The 18,707-nt window shown below is 38.5% G+C and overlaps 2 protein-coding genes across 2 annotated transcripts; both read right to left on the bottom strand.

The window, feature by feature from the left end:
* Positions 1 to 11,316: 11,316 nt before the first annotated feature.
* On the bottom strand, positions 11,317 to 12,636 carry HRG_09337 (ABC transporter domain-containing protein; the record flags this gene model as incomplete). Its single annotated transcript, XM_044867808.1, has 5 exons — positions 11,317 to 11,334; positions 11,577 to 11,712; positions 11,769 to 12,143; positions 12,204 to 12,290; positions 12,347 to 12,636. 5 exons carry the CDS (start codon positions 12,634 to 12,636, stop codon positions 11,317 to 11,319), a joined length of 906 nt encoding a protein of 301 aa, XP_044717068.1.
* Positions 12,637 to 14,856: 2,220 nt separating this feature from the next.
* On the bottom strand, positions 14,857 to 15,616 carry HRG_09336 (uncharacterized protein; the record flags this gene model as incomplete). Its single annotated transcript, XM_044867807.1, has 2 exons — positions 14,857 to 15,056; positions 15,379 to 15,616. 2 exons carry the CDS (start codon positions 15,614 to 15,616, stop codon positions 14,857 to 14,859), a joined length of 438 nt encoding a protein of 145 aa, XP_044717067.1.
* Positions 15,617 to 18,707: the final 3,091 nt, after the last annotated feature.

Genomic DNA, 18,707 nt, shown 5'->3' with positions numbered 1-18,707 from the left:
CTTAAGTTCTTCCTTAAAGAGTTTATTATATTTCCGGTATTCCTAAGGGATGTTTTTTATTTTATCTTATAGGCTTTATTCTTTCATTTAAGAGCTAGTCTCTCTTAACTTAAGCTCTTTATTAATTTATTTAAGGTCTTTCCTTAGAGTAGTAATAACTCTTTAGATCTTTATATTATATCCTTTATTCTATTTATATTAGATACTAGGTTATATAGCCGTGTTAGTTAGTACGTAGGTCTTATTAGTCGATTTTATTATATCCGCTAGTTCGGTTACTATTTTCGTTTATATCGCTAAAGCCTATAATAATTTACTTAAACGGTTATCCCTTTTATCTTATTTAGTAGCTAAATTATTATAAAATTTTACTTTCTTCTAAATCTATTAGTCTTAGAAACTTATATCTTCGTTCTAATATAGCTAGCTAGTTTTCTAGTTAATTAGTAGGTTGCTCTCCTATAGCTATAGAAGCCTTAATATAAGGTCGTATTCTTTAATATTTATAATATCGAAGTTAACTTATTTATCGTAGCCCTAGATATTAATATCTAGGTAATTAATCTCTATATTAATAATTCTATTATTATAGTTAAAGGCCTTTCCTTTAATATTTATAAGTTTATATAGATCTTTCTTATATCTCTATATAAGTCGGTAACGATTAACGACTCTAGGTAAAACGTAATTGCCTATCGCGCTATAGTCTAAAAGTATATATATATAATATCCCGCGATTTAGATATCTAATACTATTTAGTCGCTATAGCTTACCGTTACTATATATAGGGTCCTTAGATCTTATTATATCGTGCTAGTCTATAGCCCTTTTATAGATAGTATACCTCGTTTTTTACTTAGTCCTTATTCGTTTTATTTAGGTATTCTTCTTTAATTTATTATTAATATCGTTTCTTTATATTTTCGTCGCGTAGTATTATATTAGGGCTTAAGAAACTAATTTCTTATAGCTAATCGAAGATTTCTTATTTCTTAACGCTATATTATTTATATTATACTACTTTATAGTTAATTACGTACTATACTTTATAATTCTATTTATTTTTATACTAATAGTTAAGTTTTTATTTAGCGTCTTTCTATTTTTTACGTAGCGTTTTTATATCGATTTTTCCTTAGTTAAATACGGCTTATAGCCTTTATACGTATCGCTAATAATCTTTTAGTATACTATTATATCGTTTATACTGTACTTATGCTTTTTTATATTTATAAACTCTATAGTTTAAGTATATATATTTATTATAATCTTCTTTATTATATTTAACTTATTATATAAGTCTTTAAAAGATTAATAGTTTAGATACCTTAAAGTAAGTAGCGTTATACTATTCCTTTATTTTAGCGTATTTATAAATTTTATATATCTCTAAAAGGTATCTTATTAATAAGCTATAATCGTCGCGGTATTTAAGTAGCGTACTATAATTAGGTTTTAATAATATAACTTAGTTATTTAGGTAGCGTTAATCGATTTTCTAGTAGTTTAGTTCTATACTTAGGTAGGGTTTTAAAAGTACTTATCCTTTAAACCTAACTAAGAAGGCGTCGTATTATACCTTTATCTAGAAGTATATTATATAATCTAGGTAGATATATAATATCTATAAAATATACTTATAGTACTTATAAGTAAGTAGTATTTATAGATCGTCTTTAAATTCTCCTTATAGTTACTATTCTCGTTATAGAGCTATAAAGGTATCGACTACGGCGATAGCTATAGTATAGTCTCCTTTATATAGTGCCGGTTAATATCGAATTAATATAGCTTATTAGTTTTCTATAAGAATTTAAGGCGTTTATTAGGTTTTAATTTTAAGTATTTCTTTAAATTCTTTAAAGTATAGAGCGTATTCTCTAATCGTAGTATTCTCCCTTAGTAGTAAGGGTAGTAGTATAAGTTTATTCTTATCTTCCGTTTCTCTAAGTATTTCTTATTCTTTAGAGCTTATATCGTCGATACTTTATTATTCCTCCTTAGGTTATTATCCGAGTTTCGTAAGTATAAGGGCTATGTCTATATCTTCTTTATTATATTATTTATAGACTACCCGTTATTATTATTAATTTTTATTTTATATATCTTCTTAGAATCGTTTACCGTTCTTCTTAATCTAGTCTTAAGAGACTCCTTTAAGATAAGGGTATTCTAGTTTTACGAATTTAACGTATTTCTATATTTTAGGATCCCTTTATTATATTATTATAAGGGTTTTCTTTAGTAGCTTTAAGAACTATCTAGTACCGTTTTTATCGCTTAAGTATACTATATATTCGTCGTCGTAGTATATAGTCTAACTAAGGAGTTTATACTTTAGTTCCTATCTATTAGTAGCGTTTAGGTATTTCTTACCTTTTAGGGCTAGTACCTAGTAGGTTTTCTTCTCCTTATAAGGTTATCTATATTCTTTAAAGTAATATCTAGGTTTCTTATAGTTAAAATACTTTCCTTTACTTTTCTATATTATATCTAGATCTATCTTACCTAAGTTAGTTATATAAGCGTAGGTAATAGGAGTTTTACGCTTTTTTTTATAGTCGGCGCGTCGGTTAAAGTTATTCCTATAAGAAGGGTTTTAGTTTCCTCTTCCTTATTTCTTTTCTTAGTATCGCGTATACTATCTATTATTAATTTATACCACTATAGTAATATAGTCTAAGAGGTTATTAGGTCGATTTTCCTTATAAAGCTCGTCCTTAACTTCTTCTTTAAGCCTATTATAGAATTATAATATAAGGGGTTCGTCGTCTTAATTAAGCTTTAAGGTAACTTAACGGAACTTCGTAGTATAATCTAATACTAAGATCCTTTATTAAAGTTCTTAGAGTTTCTATTTAGCTTCTCGTTCCTTATTAGTTATTCCGAATACTTTTATAATAGCTTCTTTAAATCTTTAGAAACTAGTAAAGACTTCGTCTATCTTATTATCTTATCGCGCTAGTTAGTTATCGAGAAAGTCCCTTATAATAGGTCTAAACTAAGCGAGTGCCGTTCTAAATAAATAATTTCTTATATAGAGTACCTTTTCGACTAGGTCTAAGAGTTTAGTAGGGTAAAACTAGTAGTAGGCCTTAAGTTAGGTAAGAAAGTCTTAAAGCGTACTATAAGTACCGTCGAATAGTCCTAGCTATTTTAGTTTAACTACTTCTCTAAGGTCCTTAACTTATCTATTACCTCCTTTATTTTTAAGTAACTATACCTTATATTAAAAGGTAATAATCTCGCGTATTATATCCTAAGGCGATATAGTAGCTCTAGAGTTAGTTAATCTAGCTTACTATATAGGTATATTAATAGTTACGATATTACTTAAAGTAACGCGGTATTATACTAAATAAGAGCTTTTAATATATAACGACTAGTATTATTCTTAAGGGATAAACCTATTAAGGGGTTTATATTAATAGATATAATAAAGCGTAGTCTAAGTAATAATAAGTATATTATATTAGTAATAAGTCGGAGGTTATAGACCGTAGACTATAACTAGGTAATTAAAATTAAAGATAGAATTATAATAAAGATTTATATTAAAAGCTAGAGAGCTATCTATCTAAAGGAGTAAAAGTAGGTAGCTATATATACCTATAGAGACTATCCTTAGATTATAGTCTTAGCCGTAATCCCCTTTATAGCTTACTATAGCTTACTTATAAGCTATGCTCCTAAGTAGTAATCTATCTATATAAGGCTTACTTAGCTTACGTACGCTTTAAGTAAGCTAAGCTTAAGTAACTTCTCGTCTTAACTATTATTCCGAGCCGCCTTATTACGTAAACGTAGCTAGCTCTCTTATAACCCGCTAACTATAGTTATAATATTTATACTTACTTTTAAGAAGGTAGTATTAAAATTCCTTAAAAGCTTAAATAATTATAAAGAATTCTTTATTATAAATAAGGTAATTAAGTTCTACGCTATATAGCTTCTTTAAATAAAGTATAATTAGTCGTAGTCTTCTTTTATTATCTTTTTATCCGATTTATACTTTTAAAGTAAAGTTTAATATATTAGTTTCGAGTTTAATTTATTATTTTAAATTAAAGGTAGTTAAGACTAGTTTTTATATAATCGTTATTTTAATATATTTAAAAGCTTCGTTAGCTTTATCGTCCTATATAAATTCTTTTTCCTTTTTCGTTAAGTTATATAGTAGTAATATAATCTTTCTAAAATCTTTAATAAATCGTTAATAGTAATTTATAAATCCTAGGAAACTTTATATATCTTTAACGTTTTTTAATATTAGCTATTCTTTAACTAAGTTAATCTTATCTTATTATATTTATATCTCTCTTAGTAAGATCGTATATTTAAGGAAGTTTATATTTTATATATAGAACTTACTTTTCTTTAGTTTAACTAATAACTTTATATTTTAAAGTACGAGGAGTACCTTATAAACGTATTCCTTATATTCTTCTAAGGTATCTAAAAAGATTAAGATATTATCTAGGTATACTACTATAAAAATATCTAAGTATTTATATAGGATATTATTAATTATCTATTAAAAGGTAGCTAATATATTTATAAGTTTAAATAGTATTACTAGATATTTAAATAGTCTAAATTTTATTTTAAAGGCTATTATCTATTTATATCCCTTTTTTATATATATTAAGTTATAAGCGCTTTTAAGGTTAAGGGCTATAAGCTATTTTTTACTATATAGTTAATCTTATAGTTTTAATATAAGTAGTAATTCTCGCGAAGAGAGATATAAGAAGTATATAAAAATATATAAAATTAAAATTAAAAGTAAGGGGTTAAATAGGTAGGGTAGAGAGATTTAATTCTTATAAGGGTAGTAATTATAGTAGGGGAATAATTATTATATTACTTTAATTATCCTTCTTTCTTTTATTTAACGCCCCTCTTTATACTTATTTAGTATCTTAATTAATAAAGAAGATCTTACTTAAAGAAGCTATTAATATCCTTTTAACTACTAAGCTTTTTACCGGTTTTTCCTTTCTTTTTTAGCCGTTACTAGTATATCTATCTTATCTTTCGCTACCTTTATAGGAAGCTATTACTACTTTTACTTCCCTTTATACCCCTACCCTCCTTTCTATACCTCTTTTTAGCTCCTTCTTCCTTCTTCTATACTAGGTATTTTTAGCTTCCTTAGTCCCTCGTACTAAGGGATATCTCCGAGAACTATAAAATTAAGCTACGCTTTACGATATACCCCCTTAGCTATAGCCTACCCCTTAAGGGCATAGCTAATACGGCTTTAGGCTAGTAAGCGTATAGAGGAGGTTCTTAGCTCTATACTTCTCCCTTTACTTAAGGAAAGTAAGGGCCCTTTTAGGTCCCTAGGCTCTTTTAGACCTACTTAAGGAATAGGGGCCTAAAGAAGGGAAAGTCTTATAAGAAAGCGGGGCCTTCTTAAAAGGGAAAAAACCTAATTAAAATAAGGGGCCCTTTAAAAGGAAAAACCTCTTCCTTTTCTTTAGCTATAGACGCTACCTTCTTATATAGGCTATTAGCTCCTCTTATAGACTCTTAAGGCGGGCCTCTAAGAATAGCTTTTCTTAAACGTCTTTTAGCTTAATTTACTATAAAAAGATAGCTAGCTTTTACTTTAGTAAGGGCTTTATAAGACTATTAGCTTCTATTAATACTATTAGAACCTATTAAATAAAAATAAGTCCCTTTTAGACTTCTTAGCGTAACTAATACTAGTAGATATTAATATACTATAGCTAAGTCGATAACTTATTATTTTCTATAAGAATTCGTATAGTCTATATATTATTATATTCTATAGCTAATAGGGTTAGAATTTATAGTTATAGAGATATTAGTAGCTAGCTAATAAAAATCGCTTCTTTTAATACTTTTAAAAGAGCTAGTAGCTCTGCCTTTATACTAAAAGTAGTAATAGTAGCTTACTTTAAAGCTCTCTAAGTAATAGTTCCTCTAAAAAAAGATATAATATACCCCTATAAGCTCTTTCTATCTAATTAATTATCTATAAAGGATAAATCGCTTAAATAAAAGAAGATTTTAGTAGCTTATTTCCTTCCTTGCCCTCCTAAGCGTAGACTATATAATCTTATTAAAATATCTACTTACTATAATCGGAAAAGATTATAGGGACTAATTATTTAAGAGAGAGATATAGTCTACCTTATATAACGAAATATTAAAATAAAACGACTAAGTAATAAATTAGATTTTAAGAAACTTAGACTATTTAAGGTTAAGAAAACTATTTTAAAAGTTAACTATAAACTTTCGCTATTAATAATAATATAGATATACCTAATATTTTATATCTTATTATTAGAACTAGCGCTATAAAACGCTAAACTATATAAAAGATTTTAAGTTAATAACGATTAAGAATATAAAGTAGAATAAATACTAGATATAAGAAAATAAGGTTAGTAATAAGAATACCTTATTAAGTAAAAGGGATATAAACTAAAGGAAAATACCTAGGAACTACTTAGGCACTTAACCTACTATAGCTCTTTACTTTAATAATTTTACTAAAAGGTTTAGGAGGGATTAAAGGACTAAGATCTACGAACTCCTCGCTAATATTAAATAAAGACTAATTCGCCTTATTAAGAACGCCTAACGATTATAAGTTATTTACTACCTAATACTTATATATATTAAGCGTAGGTAAAACGCTATCCTTAGTATCTACTTCTTAAATACTACGATAAAATAACTTAGAACTCTTTTCTTTTATACGATTTTAAATCTTCTAGATATAAGCTAAACGATTAATAGTAATAGATATTTACGACTAAAGATTCGTAAGCTATGCTTAAAGCTCTAATAAGGCTTCCCTAGCTTCCTCCTCTTTAGAATATAGCCTATACTACTCCGCTAATAATTTAGTTATTAAAAGAAATACGTTAGCTACTATATATAGAAAGAATTAAAAGACACCTATAAAAAGAAGCTACTAAAACACTATTATAATAGGGACGACTACTAGTAATATAATTATTATAGCGCGAAGAATTTTTAGCTATTTAATAATTTATCTTCTTCGCCTTAAAGTATTAAGTATATAGTATATTAGTAGGATCTCTACTTAAGTTAATATATTTAGTAAGAGTAGCGCGCTTAGAGGCTTTTTAGGAACGATTTTTTAATATACGACTAGATATACTATTAGTAGTATATCCTAAAAGGATAAAGAGATAAGGAACGATATACTTACGTACGACGCGATAAGGGTATATTTATATACGGCGGCTAAGGCAGCTATAGTAAGTCTTACGGATAAGACTAAAAGGAGGGGAGATATCGTATTACGACCACTGCTACTAGGCCGCTAATAGGCGACCGCGTTAAGCACGTAATACGGCCTAACGGATAAATAGTCGGTACGATAATCTAATAAATATAGGATTAAGAGGATCGTAGAGATCTAAGTAATCTAAGATTAACGAGATTACTACGCTCTATACGATCTAACGTTAGGGATTATAGCTAGGCCTATAATCTAAGGATAGTCTCTATAGGTATATATAGCTACTTACTTTTACTCCTTTAGATAGATAGCTCTCTAGCTTTTAATATAGATCTTTATTATAATTCTATCTCTAATTTTAATTACCTAGTTATAGTCTACGGTCTACGACCTCCGACTTATTACTAACGTAATATATATATTATTACTTAGACCACGCCCTATTATATCTACTAATATAAACCCCTTAATAGGTTTATCCCTTAGGAATAACACCGGTCGTTATATAAAGGTTATAACGTTATAAGCTAGGTACTATATAAGGATATAGCTATTATCGATCTTATAAAGGTAAGGCTCTTATAATAAGATAAGGGCCGCTCTTATTTTAGGGCCTACTTTAAGATTAATAGGTTAGCTATTTCCTACTTATTAGTATTATACTATATAATACTAATAGGGTCGTAGTTAGGCCTTAAGGGCCCTATAAGTATAAGGAGGCTAAGGCTATTAAGTATTAGTTATTCTTTTATAGACTTTATATTATACCTTATTAGTTATAAGGTACTCTCCTTTATAGTTATAGTATTAGACCTTAAAGTAAGAGTAGCTTTAGCTAGCCTTATAGCTAGGGTAGTTATAATCCTTAGTTAAGTACTTTTTTAAGTAAAAGATATACTTAATAGGCTACTAGTAAGTCTAGGGGTTATAGCTAAAGGAAAGGCACTTATAGTACTATATATATATAGTATATTCCTTATAAGCCTCGACCTAAATCTATAGGCTTATTATATAGAGGCCTTTTTTCTAGTATTCGGCCCTTATAGCTTTTAAAAGGACTATAAAGATAATAGATTATACCTTTTACGTTAGGCCTAGGGTGCCTAGCTACTTAAGCTACCCTAGGATATTAATCCCGCTATAAGTCTTAGCCTCTTTAGTAAAGATATCTAGGATAGGGGTATCTAAGAGGTTAGGGATGCTCTAAGCTACTAGCTTAGTCTAGCTAGTAAGAAGGTCGGCCGATTTAATAGGTAGACCCTTAAGGTATAAGGACTATATTTCCTACTACTTTAAAAGCTTCTTTACTATATAAGGGGCCTTTATTATTATAACTATATTACTTTTATTTAAAGTCGATAGAGCTAATATAGCTAGTTCCCTTATAGCCTTATTAAGCTCGTTATAAAGAGTAATAGGGCTAATAGTTAGTATTAGCGACCCCTTCTTTAGCTTTAAAATAAGTTAAAAGTCCTCTTTTATATTCCTTTTAGCTAGGGCCTTAGTTAGGGCCTTTACTAGGGCCTTAGCTAGAGCCTTAGCTAGGGCCTTAGGCGCTTTCTTTATAGTAACCTTAGCTTATAAGCTAGTTTTAAGGTTTCCTTAGGTAGCCTTAAGCTACTAAGCGGCCTTAGGCTAGTATAGGGGCCGTTAGTAGTCTAGGGTCTTTATAGCTACCTTCTTAAGCCTTTTTATAACGGTCTTATAAAAGGGTTTAAATTTTTAGGCTTCTTTAAGGGCTTAGAAGGCCTACTAAAGGAAGCCCTAAGCCCGGTCTATAGGGAAGGGGTACTAGGGCCGGGGCTAGGTCTACTATAAGTATTAGAATATAGGTTAGATAAGCGTAAGGTTAATAGGGCTATTAAGGGTAGCTCTTTTTTATCCCTTTACTTACTTTAAAAGCTAGTTAGGCTAAAAGTAGCTAGCTTAAGATAAGGCTAAGCTAGGCCTAAAAAGGCTAGTCTTTAGTATAAGCTAGGTATTATCTTCTATCTTAATATCCTTTAGGTCCTAGTCTTAAGTCTTAGGCCTTTCTTCTAGGGTTTTTAAAAGGTATTAGCCTTTTAAGGCTTCTTTTAAGTAGGCCCTAGCTTCTAAGGTACTTATTTTAGCCCTTAGGTTAAGGGCGGGGTTAAAGGGGCCCTTCTTAGGCTTAGGCTAGGGTCCTAGGTTAGGTCTAGGCTAGGTCCTATTAGCGGGGGGTATATACCTTTAGTTTTTTTTTTATATTATTACTTATATATAGCCTCTAAGGCTATAGCGAGGCTAATAGGGGCCTAGGCCCTTATTAGTAGTCCTAGCTAGCTATAAAGCCTAGGGGCTTATAACTAATTAAGGAAAGGGTAGCTATAAAAGTAAAGATAAAGGAAAGGTTAGTTTAGTTCCTCCTATATAGTATTTTCCCCTCCTAAGGGCCCTAGGGCCCCTAGGTTACTCCTTTTTAAGCTACTTAGCCGTTCCTATCTCTATTTTAGCTAGGAAGGTTAGAAGGGCTTCCCTTTCTTCCTTAGAGCTATAGAGAAAAGGTAGGCTAAGGGCCTCCTTCTATCTTATTAAGGTTTAATAAAAGACCTCTCTTTCCCTCTTATAGTTCGGGCACCTTAGGATAAGGTGCTTAGCTATATACCTTCCTTAGCTATAGCGGTAGTCGTCTTAGTCTACCTTATTAGTCCTTTTTAAGAAGGAAAATAAGAAGCTAGCCTTAAAGAAGAGCTAGTAGAAGGCTAAAAAGAAGGGCCTAGGCCTCCCTATAAGGTCCTTATCCGGGCTAAAGGCTAAGCGGGGGGTCTTTTAAATAGATATATAGTACTTACCTAGGCCCTTAGCCCTAAGGCCTTTAGCTACCTCGGCGGCCTAAAGGCCCTTCTAGTAGTCCTTAGTAGCTTACTAGACCTTTCTTTATAAGTAGCTAATAGAGACTAAAGGGGTCCCTTATATACTCTTAGTTTTTTTTATTTTATATTATTACTTATATATAGCATCTAGGGCTATAGCGAGGCTAGTAAGGGGAGCCCCCTACTAATAGTCCTAGCTAATTATATAACCTTATAGCCTATAACTAATTAGGGAGGAATTTTTCTTTATATAAATATAAAGATAATAAAGGAAAGGTTAATCTAGCTAGTCCTACGCTATGTTTTTTTCCCCTATTACTAGGTTCCTAGGCCCCCCTTATTTTCCTATATCGAGGATCGAAGTAGTTATAAAGGTTTAGAGGCGTTATAGCGTTATAGCTATAGTAGCTTATTATTATATAGCCCGAGGGCTATTCCGTTATATAGCCCGGGGGCCGTTTCTACCCCGCTATAAGCGGGCACTATTAGTGCTAGCTGGTTAGGGCTAGCGGTAGAGCAGCTAGATAAGCTAGGGGGGGGGAGCGGGATTCGAACCTACGACCTTATAGAAGAAGCGGGTCTTCTAGGCGCTTCTACTACTACGCTATCCCCCCTTATACCCTTAGTTAGCGAGGGCGGGGAAGAGTTTTCTACCTATATAAAGGAAAACCTCGCTTAATTTATAAACTTCGGTAGTATATTACGCACGCGCTAGTAGCTACGCGAGGCTATACTCAGGGGGGCGTAATATACTATTCGCGACGGTTCTAGGCGTATACGTTTTTCGTGTTTTAGGCTTAGTTTCGAAAAGTTAGCTAAGAAGACGTAATAATGTTTTTTAATATATAGCTATTAAAGGTTAGGCTTACGCCTATACGCACTAATAGGCGCGCCCCTTATCCCTATAAGCGGAGACGATGCTATCGCCGTATCTAGAGGCACCGAATGCGGTAGTTAACCTAAGGGATACTAAGGAAGTTACTTAACGGATCCGGATAACCGTAAGCTGCTAGATTAGTAGGGAAACCTATTCCCCCCGTACTTCGTATATATATATATATATAGTTACACCTACGGACTCCCTCTTTTAAGCAGGATAGAGCAATACACACCCTCTTTCTTTAATGCAAAGACCTAATAACTAGCAATAGTTAGAACCTATTAGAGGAGACTAGCTATCTCTAGAAGGTTCTATGGGCACAACGAATCTATCGGCCATGTCTATATAAGACCTAGCCTTGCACTCCTTTCTATAATGTTATCTAGAAAGTTCGATGACATCACTTAATAATCGCGCATTTTATTATACGTATCCCGAATGCGACACTGACTCTAAGGTTTGCTCTGCCTGGCCTTGATTCTATGCCCGATCTCGCAAGGCTTTTGCTCCCGGCTTCATCTAATCTACGCTATCCCCGTTATTACCTATCCACATTTCCTTAAACCGGGAGGTCGATTGAAGAAGCTGTTGGGGATCACCAACTTCACATACCACTCCGCAATCAAGCACTACAACTTGATCAAAGTCTAGAATAGTACTTAGCCGATGAGCAATAGAAATAACGGTGCAGTCCCTAAACTGCTTGCGAATAATTGTCTGCATGAGGTCGTCCGTAGCCCGGTCCACACTTAGTACCAGTCAGCACAACTTAAATTCGTGGGGTCAGGCCTAAGCGCGACTTACTTGCTCGTGACTTCATCAAGTAGCACAATACTCGCCTTGCGAAGGATGGCAACCGCCAAGCAAAACAACTGACGTTGACCGTGGCTGAGAAAGCCTAGATCAAGTTGTGACAGTAGCCCGCCTTTGGCTTCCAGAATATCCAAGAGATGCACCCGCCTCAGTGCTTCAACCACTTCAGAGTCCGAAGACTCATGGCGAGGATCGAGGTTAAAGCGAACTGTGCCAGGGATAAACACGGGTTCTTGAGGAACGATATTCAGTCGAGCGCGGACCGTGTTTCGAGGCACAGTGCTAAGATCGACACCATCAATAACGATGGAGCCTTCTTTCATCTCTAGCATGCGTGATAATAGCAGAAGCAGTGAAGATTTACCACTGAGGCTTCTAGTTAGTAAACAGTTTTGAAATCTCGGTTACACTGGGTGAACGATTTACCTGCCGCTTCGGCCACATATTCCTATCTTCTGTCCGCCTTCTACGGATAGGCTCACAGTCCGGAGAATAAGAGAGTCCGGTTTTGTTCTAGTAATGATGCGTTAGCAATCGACTTCAGGGTCTAGAATGTGCATGGCACTTACTCGTAGAAGGCGCTAACGCTGTTAAGACAGATTTTACCGGCACGAGGCCAAGCCAAAGGAGGTTCGAAAACCTCGTTTGTCTTATTCTCCGAGGGCGTATTTTCAACAAAATTCTTAATTCTACTAACAGACCCGATGCTCGTCTCCACGACTGTCCACTGCATGACAATGGTTGTAAGCATCATGCTTAGCGACATTACCTGCGTCAAGGCAACGCCCGCAAGTCCGCCACTCGATTTTAGAGCTACCGCGAGGGCCACGACGATGATTGCAACACCGGCGACGATCATGTCGAGAACAAAGGTCAGCCAGCGCTGAATCATATAGAGCAGATACAGCGGCTTTTGAGACGAATCTAGAAGCCTGTGGTTTGCTTCTAAAGTCTCTAATGCCCAGCCGAAGGACCTTAGGGTCGACAGCCCATTCAATGTCTCTAAGAAACTGGTGTATAACGGACTTTTAGCCTCAAGCTCTAATGATCTTAACTGACGAGATGTTTAAAGATAGAAGTTCTAAACTGCATAGAAGACTGGTATTAAGACGATGAATGCCAGCCCGACCTATGGGCTTGAAGCAATAATCAGGGCCGCCTGACCGAGCGACAGGAAAATTGTTAGGAGCAATGTGAGCAGCGCTAGAGGTAGCTCGTTGTCTATAAATTGGAGATCTTAAGAGAATCGGTTTATAGTGATGCCGCTGTCGGTAGAACTAAAGAAGGATAAGGGCGCCTCCATTATGGACTTAAGGAGCGAGGCGTGTAAGAATGATCCCGCGCGGGTAATGACGCGGATGAAAGTATGGTACGCTGCTGCGAATAAGAGAAGGAGGGCTGTGATCTGGAATGCTGTATAGACTCCCTAGTAGACGAGATCGCCGGGGTTGACGGCATTTACCCAGATATTAAGCCAGTAACTCGGGATGTTATATGAGGCAGCGTAAAGTATACCAAGGAGTAGAAGAAGGTAGGTCGCCTAAGTCCCGACTGCCTTAGAATAGTAACGGTAGACGGCGAGATCGCTTGTTGTTCGGTTTCGGGTGCTCTCGTCCGTGTCAAGTTTAGAGACTTTCTCACTGCTTGCGGCTGCTTCCTCGCCTTCCTATGCCCGCACCTTGTTTACGCTCCGCTCTTGGGCGACGGTTAGATAAGTCGAAAAGCCTTCTTGAGAGCAAAGAGAAGGGTAATTGCCCTACTGCGCGACTTTTCCGGAGCTGCCCAGTGCAACAATGTGGTCGCTAAAGGGAAGGAACTGCGTGGCGTGCGTGGCAAAGATGACGGTAATATTCTGTCGTCGAGCGATGCCCTCCGGACCCATAACATGCCAGAAGATGTGGTTTGACCCCTCGCTATCGAGGCCGCTTAAAACATCATTAAGGATAAGGATAGAGCTTTAGGCGTATAAAGCTCTAGCTAGGGCGACCTTTTGGCGCTGGCCACCGCTGAGGTTGATACCGTCGCTTCCGATAACGGTGCTATCTCGGCTAGGCATCTGGGCGATATCGTACGACAATGCACAGGCGCTAATAACGGCATTATACCAAGGCCGCGAGAAATCGGAATATCCCACAATGTTTTCCTTGATTGTCCCGTTGGCCAAGTACGGTGTTTGGCTACAGAAGCCAATCTTCTTGGAATCGCCTAATACGTATAGTTTTCCATTCCATGTGGGAGTCTCCCCTAACAAGGCGTGACAGAGGGTAGATTTGCCATAGGCGACCGGCCCGACAATAAGAGTAAGGTGGCCCCGTGGGATGGCAAGGTTGATGTCGTGAAGAATATCACCATTGCCCCAGCCGCAGGAGCCTTAGCTGATTTGGATGATAGCCTCGTGTCCCGCAACGACGGGCTAGAGGGCCAACTCCACGGGGGCTTTCTCTTCAACAATGCCGTCACTCATTGAAGGGTCTTCCATATCCGTGGAGGCGGCTTTTGTGCCGGTATTCATATTAAAGTCCCTGAAGTCGGTTTGGTGCTCAGTTAAGAGGAATTCATCGATCCGCGCCGAGGATCCGAATGCAGCGAGAAGTGATAGCAGATCAAGCAGAGTCTGACTAAGAGACTGGGCGATGAGCAACAGCAAGGAGAGAGACGTGAAAGCTCGAGAAGCGTCGAACAACTGATGAGTGGCCCTCGATGAAAGGATAAATACCAGGAATGTAAGAAGGGGTGAGATGAACTGCGGCATATAGCCCAGCCCGGCGGTCTACACCAACAATATTCTGAATCGCGCCGCGTATATGAGCTCCTCGAGTCGTAGATCATGAACGATGGAAGAGACACACACTGTCAGTGCTCGCATCTTGATGGCCTTGATGGACGATAGGATGTTCGAAGTCGCCCCGATACGGGACTGGGCAGCCTGCATCTATTTGGTTTGGCGAGCATGCGAAGACCGGCTGACCTAGACTGTTGCGATGGAGGAGAAGGCCGTGACGACGATGGGAACCACGAGCGCCGTGCCGAGCTGTCTGTGCAGCAAATAGGTTAAAATTCCGACTTAGATAACAATGGCCTAGAACTCGTGGAAACTGCGCAGCCCGAATAGGATCCTCTTAACATCCGTACTCATCAATGTCACGGGGGCTTTGGGATCGCTCATTGCATAGATGTTGATCCTTAACGTCTGCCAACCGATGGCCGAAACCAAACATCCGCGAATCATGGTGAGCACCCGGTAGTGATGGTACCAGTAGGCGCCAGTCGCCACGGCCACTCATGTACAAGAGAGCGTAAGCGCTAATCAGGCCCTTACCAACCGCCTCGGTCTCGGGTATGGAAGCCTGCCCCAAGTACTCAATCAGATTATGCAGGAGAACTGGCTGGCAGACTGTAAACGCTAAGAGCAGGACCCGCGGCAAGAGTGTCTTGAGTATTGGCCACTTCAAGGTGGCGAAAAGGGCTCGCATGCATGCGAAGCTTTTTCGCTTCTACTTCGAATTTGCCTAAGCATCGAGGAAAGGGGAGCCGAGAGAGGTCGAGGTCATCTCTGGAGTCAATTCATCAAGATTTCCCGGGAGCAAAGCCGTTCGTGCACCGTTCCATACAACGCGGTTAAGCCAGAAAAAGATGCTTCGGTTCAACACGCTGCTGGTGCTCTCGGGTCCGTATGCCTCCTTTGGTGCTATGATGGAGTTTGATTTCTCGTGCGATTCCAGGACCAGGACCACGGCTTTGGCGACTACCGAGGCAATGGCAAGCGCCGCGAGCGTCGACGCCGGAGACACCAGCCATACCGTCCGGGCGCGGATAGCATCGAAAAGAGTAGAAAACATGCAGTATAGCAGCAGAATGGATAACGGTCGAATGCTGCGGCCATGCTCAAGATATGATAGCAAGCAGAGAAGGATGGCAGTGACAAGGGCAAGTCCAGCCGCTGTTATAGAGGACCAAGTTCTCAAGGCCTAATAGGTAAACCAAAAGGAAAGAAGAGCTGCTTGCAGTGCCGTATAAACTGCAAGGGCAAACTAGGAGCAGTAATGAGCAAGATCGAGCCTGGTATATACATGACGGCTTATATCGATTTGGATTGAAACTCACCAATTTGACGACCTGGAGCATTCCCGCCGCAACCAGCCTCTGTTGACGGTGAAGACGCAATATCCTTGTGCTGGCTGCCAAGATGACTATTAAGGAAGGAAGGATGGAGACGATTGTGTTTTCGAAGAAGATTGTGAAATCAAAATCCTAGTAGCATCCCTTGGCCAGGGGGCCAAAGCTATCGTCATTGCAGTGTGGTTTCATGGTATTCAAACAAAACGACAACGATCAGACTCTTTCGCGAGTATTTTGGTGTTTTGGCAAAGACCAGTGTTAGAGGAAGGCCGCGCAAAAAAACCGCCGTTCCTGACCGGTTCAGCTCAATACCTACGGCTGCAAGTAGTACAGAGTACGAAGTAGGGACTTTTGAAATATGCACCTCTATCAACCAAGGCAACCACTAATAAGCCAGTAACAAAAGCGGAGTCTTCCGTAGATGCAAGGCCATGCCGGAGAGTGGATTATTATTAGTGTCGCATATAGGAATGCGTCAAGGGCCATCGTACATAGGAGGGCGAGCATAAGGAAGACATGGCGACTCACGCGGCGGGATCACGGTGTCATGCCCGTTGACTTGCAGTTACGGCATTAGGATTAGACTACTCGTGCTTTCCATGCAAGTTGATCTAGACAATGATTTTAAGAGCAGGCCAGAGCACCCCCCTCCAAGACTCAAATTCCTTATCAAATGTGTCATAAGCATGGCGTAATAATCATCACGGCTCTCATCTCGGCTAATATTAAACCTTCCTATCCAGGATGGGTTACTGTCAGGACAAGAAAGGGCTTATAATACGCGTTAGTAACACCTCTATTGGGGGTGCCCTCATTTTGCATGGTGTAGCGGTATTTTACTAGCTTGACAGTTACCACATAACCTTAAGTCCGCCTACCTAAACTTCGGCCGACTTTTAGGCCCCCCAAGTAACTCAATGGCGACGGATTTTGAATCGAGAGCCATAAGAACACGTACTCTACCTCCTCAATACCTGTGATGGCCGGTTGTCTCCTAAAAAGTGCTACTGAGGGGTGTTAAGACCCTCCCCCCGGTGCCTAGTCCTTCGACATTGAGGGTCTCCGACCGGGGAAAGCGTTCTTAACTAGGTTGCACCTCGTAGCGACTCCTGCGATGCCCCGTTCTCTCGGCCGCCCGTGTTTCCCCCAACCTTATGGAATAGCACCGTGCCCTCATTGACGCCTCCGTACCTATCGTACATAGAAACCTCAAGACCAGCTACCTTTCCGTCGACGCCAATCTTAAACTCTGCGGCATAAAACCTAGTAACTGCGTTAATACCTAATAGCATCTTGCTATATAAGGTCCAGTAATCGCCGGATACGTGATGCAGACGCCACTGCTGCGCCCATAATAACTCTATTCGGTCAGCAACTAGAACGGTCTCGTCTAAATTGGCCGAGAGTAGCTCTTGGAAGAGAGTAATCTGTCCGTATCCTAGGTTAGAATATAAGCCGGTTAGTTCGCTAGGCTTGATCGAAGGAGGAGACGGGCGTTTTGGTCTCTCCGGAAAGAGGATGTCGTCTGCCTTCTCAATATCACGCTGCATATCCCTCTCGCGTTCTTTTAGTCTGTTGTTTCTAAGTCAGTAAGCAACAACGATGCAGGCTAGAAAACAGACTTTTTATTCACATTAAGCCGGTCTTTAAGTGGGATTCGCAGCTTATCATCGAGGAGCCTTCTTACTAGGATAAGTTCGGCTTGGTTCGACGTTTCGGCCCCATTTGCCAGCGCAACGATCCCAAACTTAACCTCCGGAAGCCAGTAAACGAGGGCACCGAAGGTTATAGTAGACCCATAGTGCCAATATACTACTTGACCGTGGATTGTAGTACGTTGCCAGGCAAGCCCGTATAGGTCCACGTCTATACCAAGGGCAGGCCGGGCATCATGTATAAACCGGGGCGTCCTAATATCCTTATGAACGGCCTTAGAGAATGGCTTAGCCTCGTGGATAAGGCATTTTAGCCATTGCGCGTAGTCGATCACGTTGGATATAATGCCGCCGGCGCCGCTCATGTGCTCGACGTCTAAGTAAGGCAGCTCCTTATACCTTTGGTCCTTTTCACGCCACGCGTAGCTTAACGCAAGGGGAACCGACGAGTCCTTTGCCTCCTGTAAGTCTCAAGCAGTGGCTTGAGAGCACAGTGGAAGAAATAGGGGCACAGAAAGGTGAATTTAGTGATGCATGTCTTGGTCTATCTATTGGGACAAGGGAGGGGCTTATATAGGTACAGTGACCACACATAGCTAGCTAAAAGAGGGCAATAGGATGTTCCTATACCTGAGTCAAGCCTGCATAGTGTCCTTGGGCTAGGGGAGTCATGTTGTTCAGGCAGGCTTCCTTGTGCATGACTATTGGGTCCACTGAGCATGACTGTGGCCACTTATGCCCACTCTCTCTCCTCAACACACCCCCTTGTCACGCCAGCTTCCAGATGGTGGGGCAATAGGTAGAGGAGGGTTCGGTCTAATGAATGTGAGGTTATTCCGATGTTGAATTCGGCTGCTTTGTTGTCTGTTTAAGGAGGTTGTCCAAAAATAGGGGAGGCTCCTGATTATATCCTGCAAAAAAGGGAAGGTAAATGCAGCAAAAGGCAAAAGCCGGGACCCGAGAGGATAGGATGTAAGGAGAACCCTCCTCCGTACATCCTATCTCCTCGGGCCCCCAAGTTCGTTGACCGCGCCCCCCCCAGGGCGTGGTCACACAACCTGCTCTTCCGCCCCAGGGGGAGTCGAACTTGCGATCAATGGGGTCACACAACCTGCTCTTACCGTTTGACCAGTAGTTGCAAGTTGTATTTGTGACC

The sequence above is a fragment of the Hirsutella rhossiliensis genome, assembly GCF_020360975.1.
Source record: "Hirsutella rhossiliensis strain HR02 chromosome Unknown scaffold00012, whole genome shotgun sequence".
Lineage (NCBI taxonomy): Eukaryota > Fungi > Ascomycota > Sordariomycetes > Hypocreales > Ophiocordycipitaceae > Hirsutella > Hirsutella rhossiliensis.
Note: the sequence above shows the minus strand (reverse complement) of the source record. Positions and strands in the feature narration are given on the sequence as shown.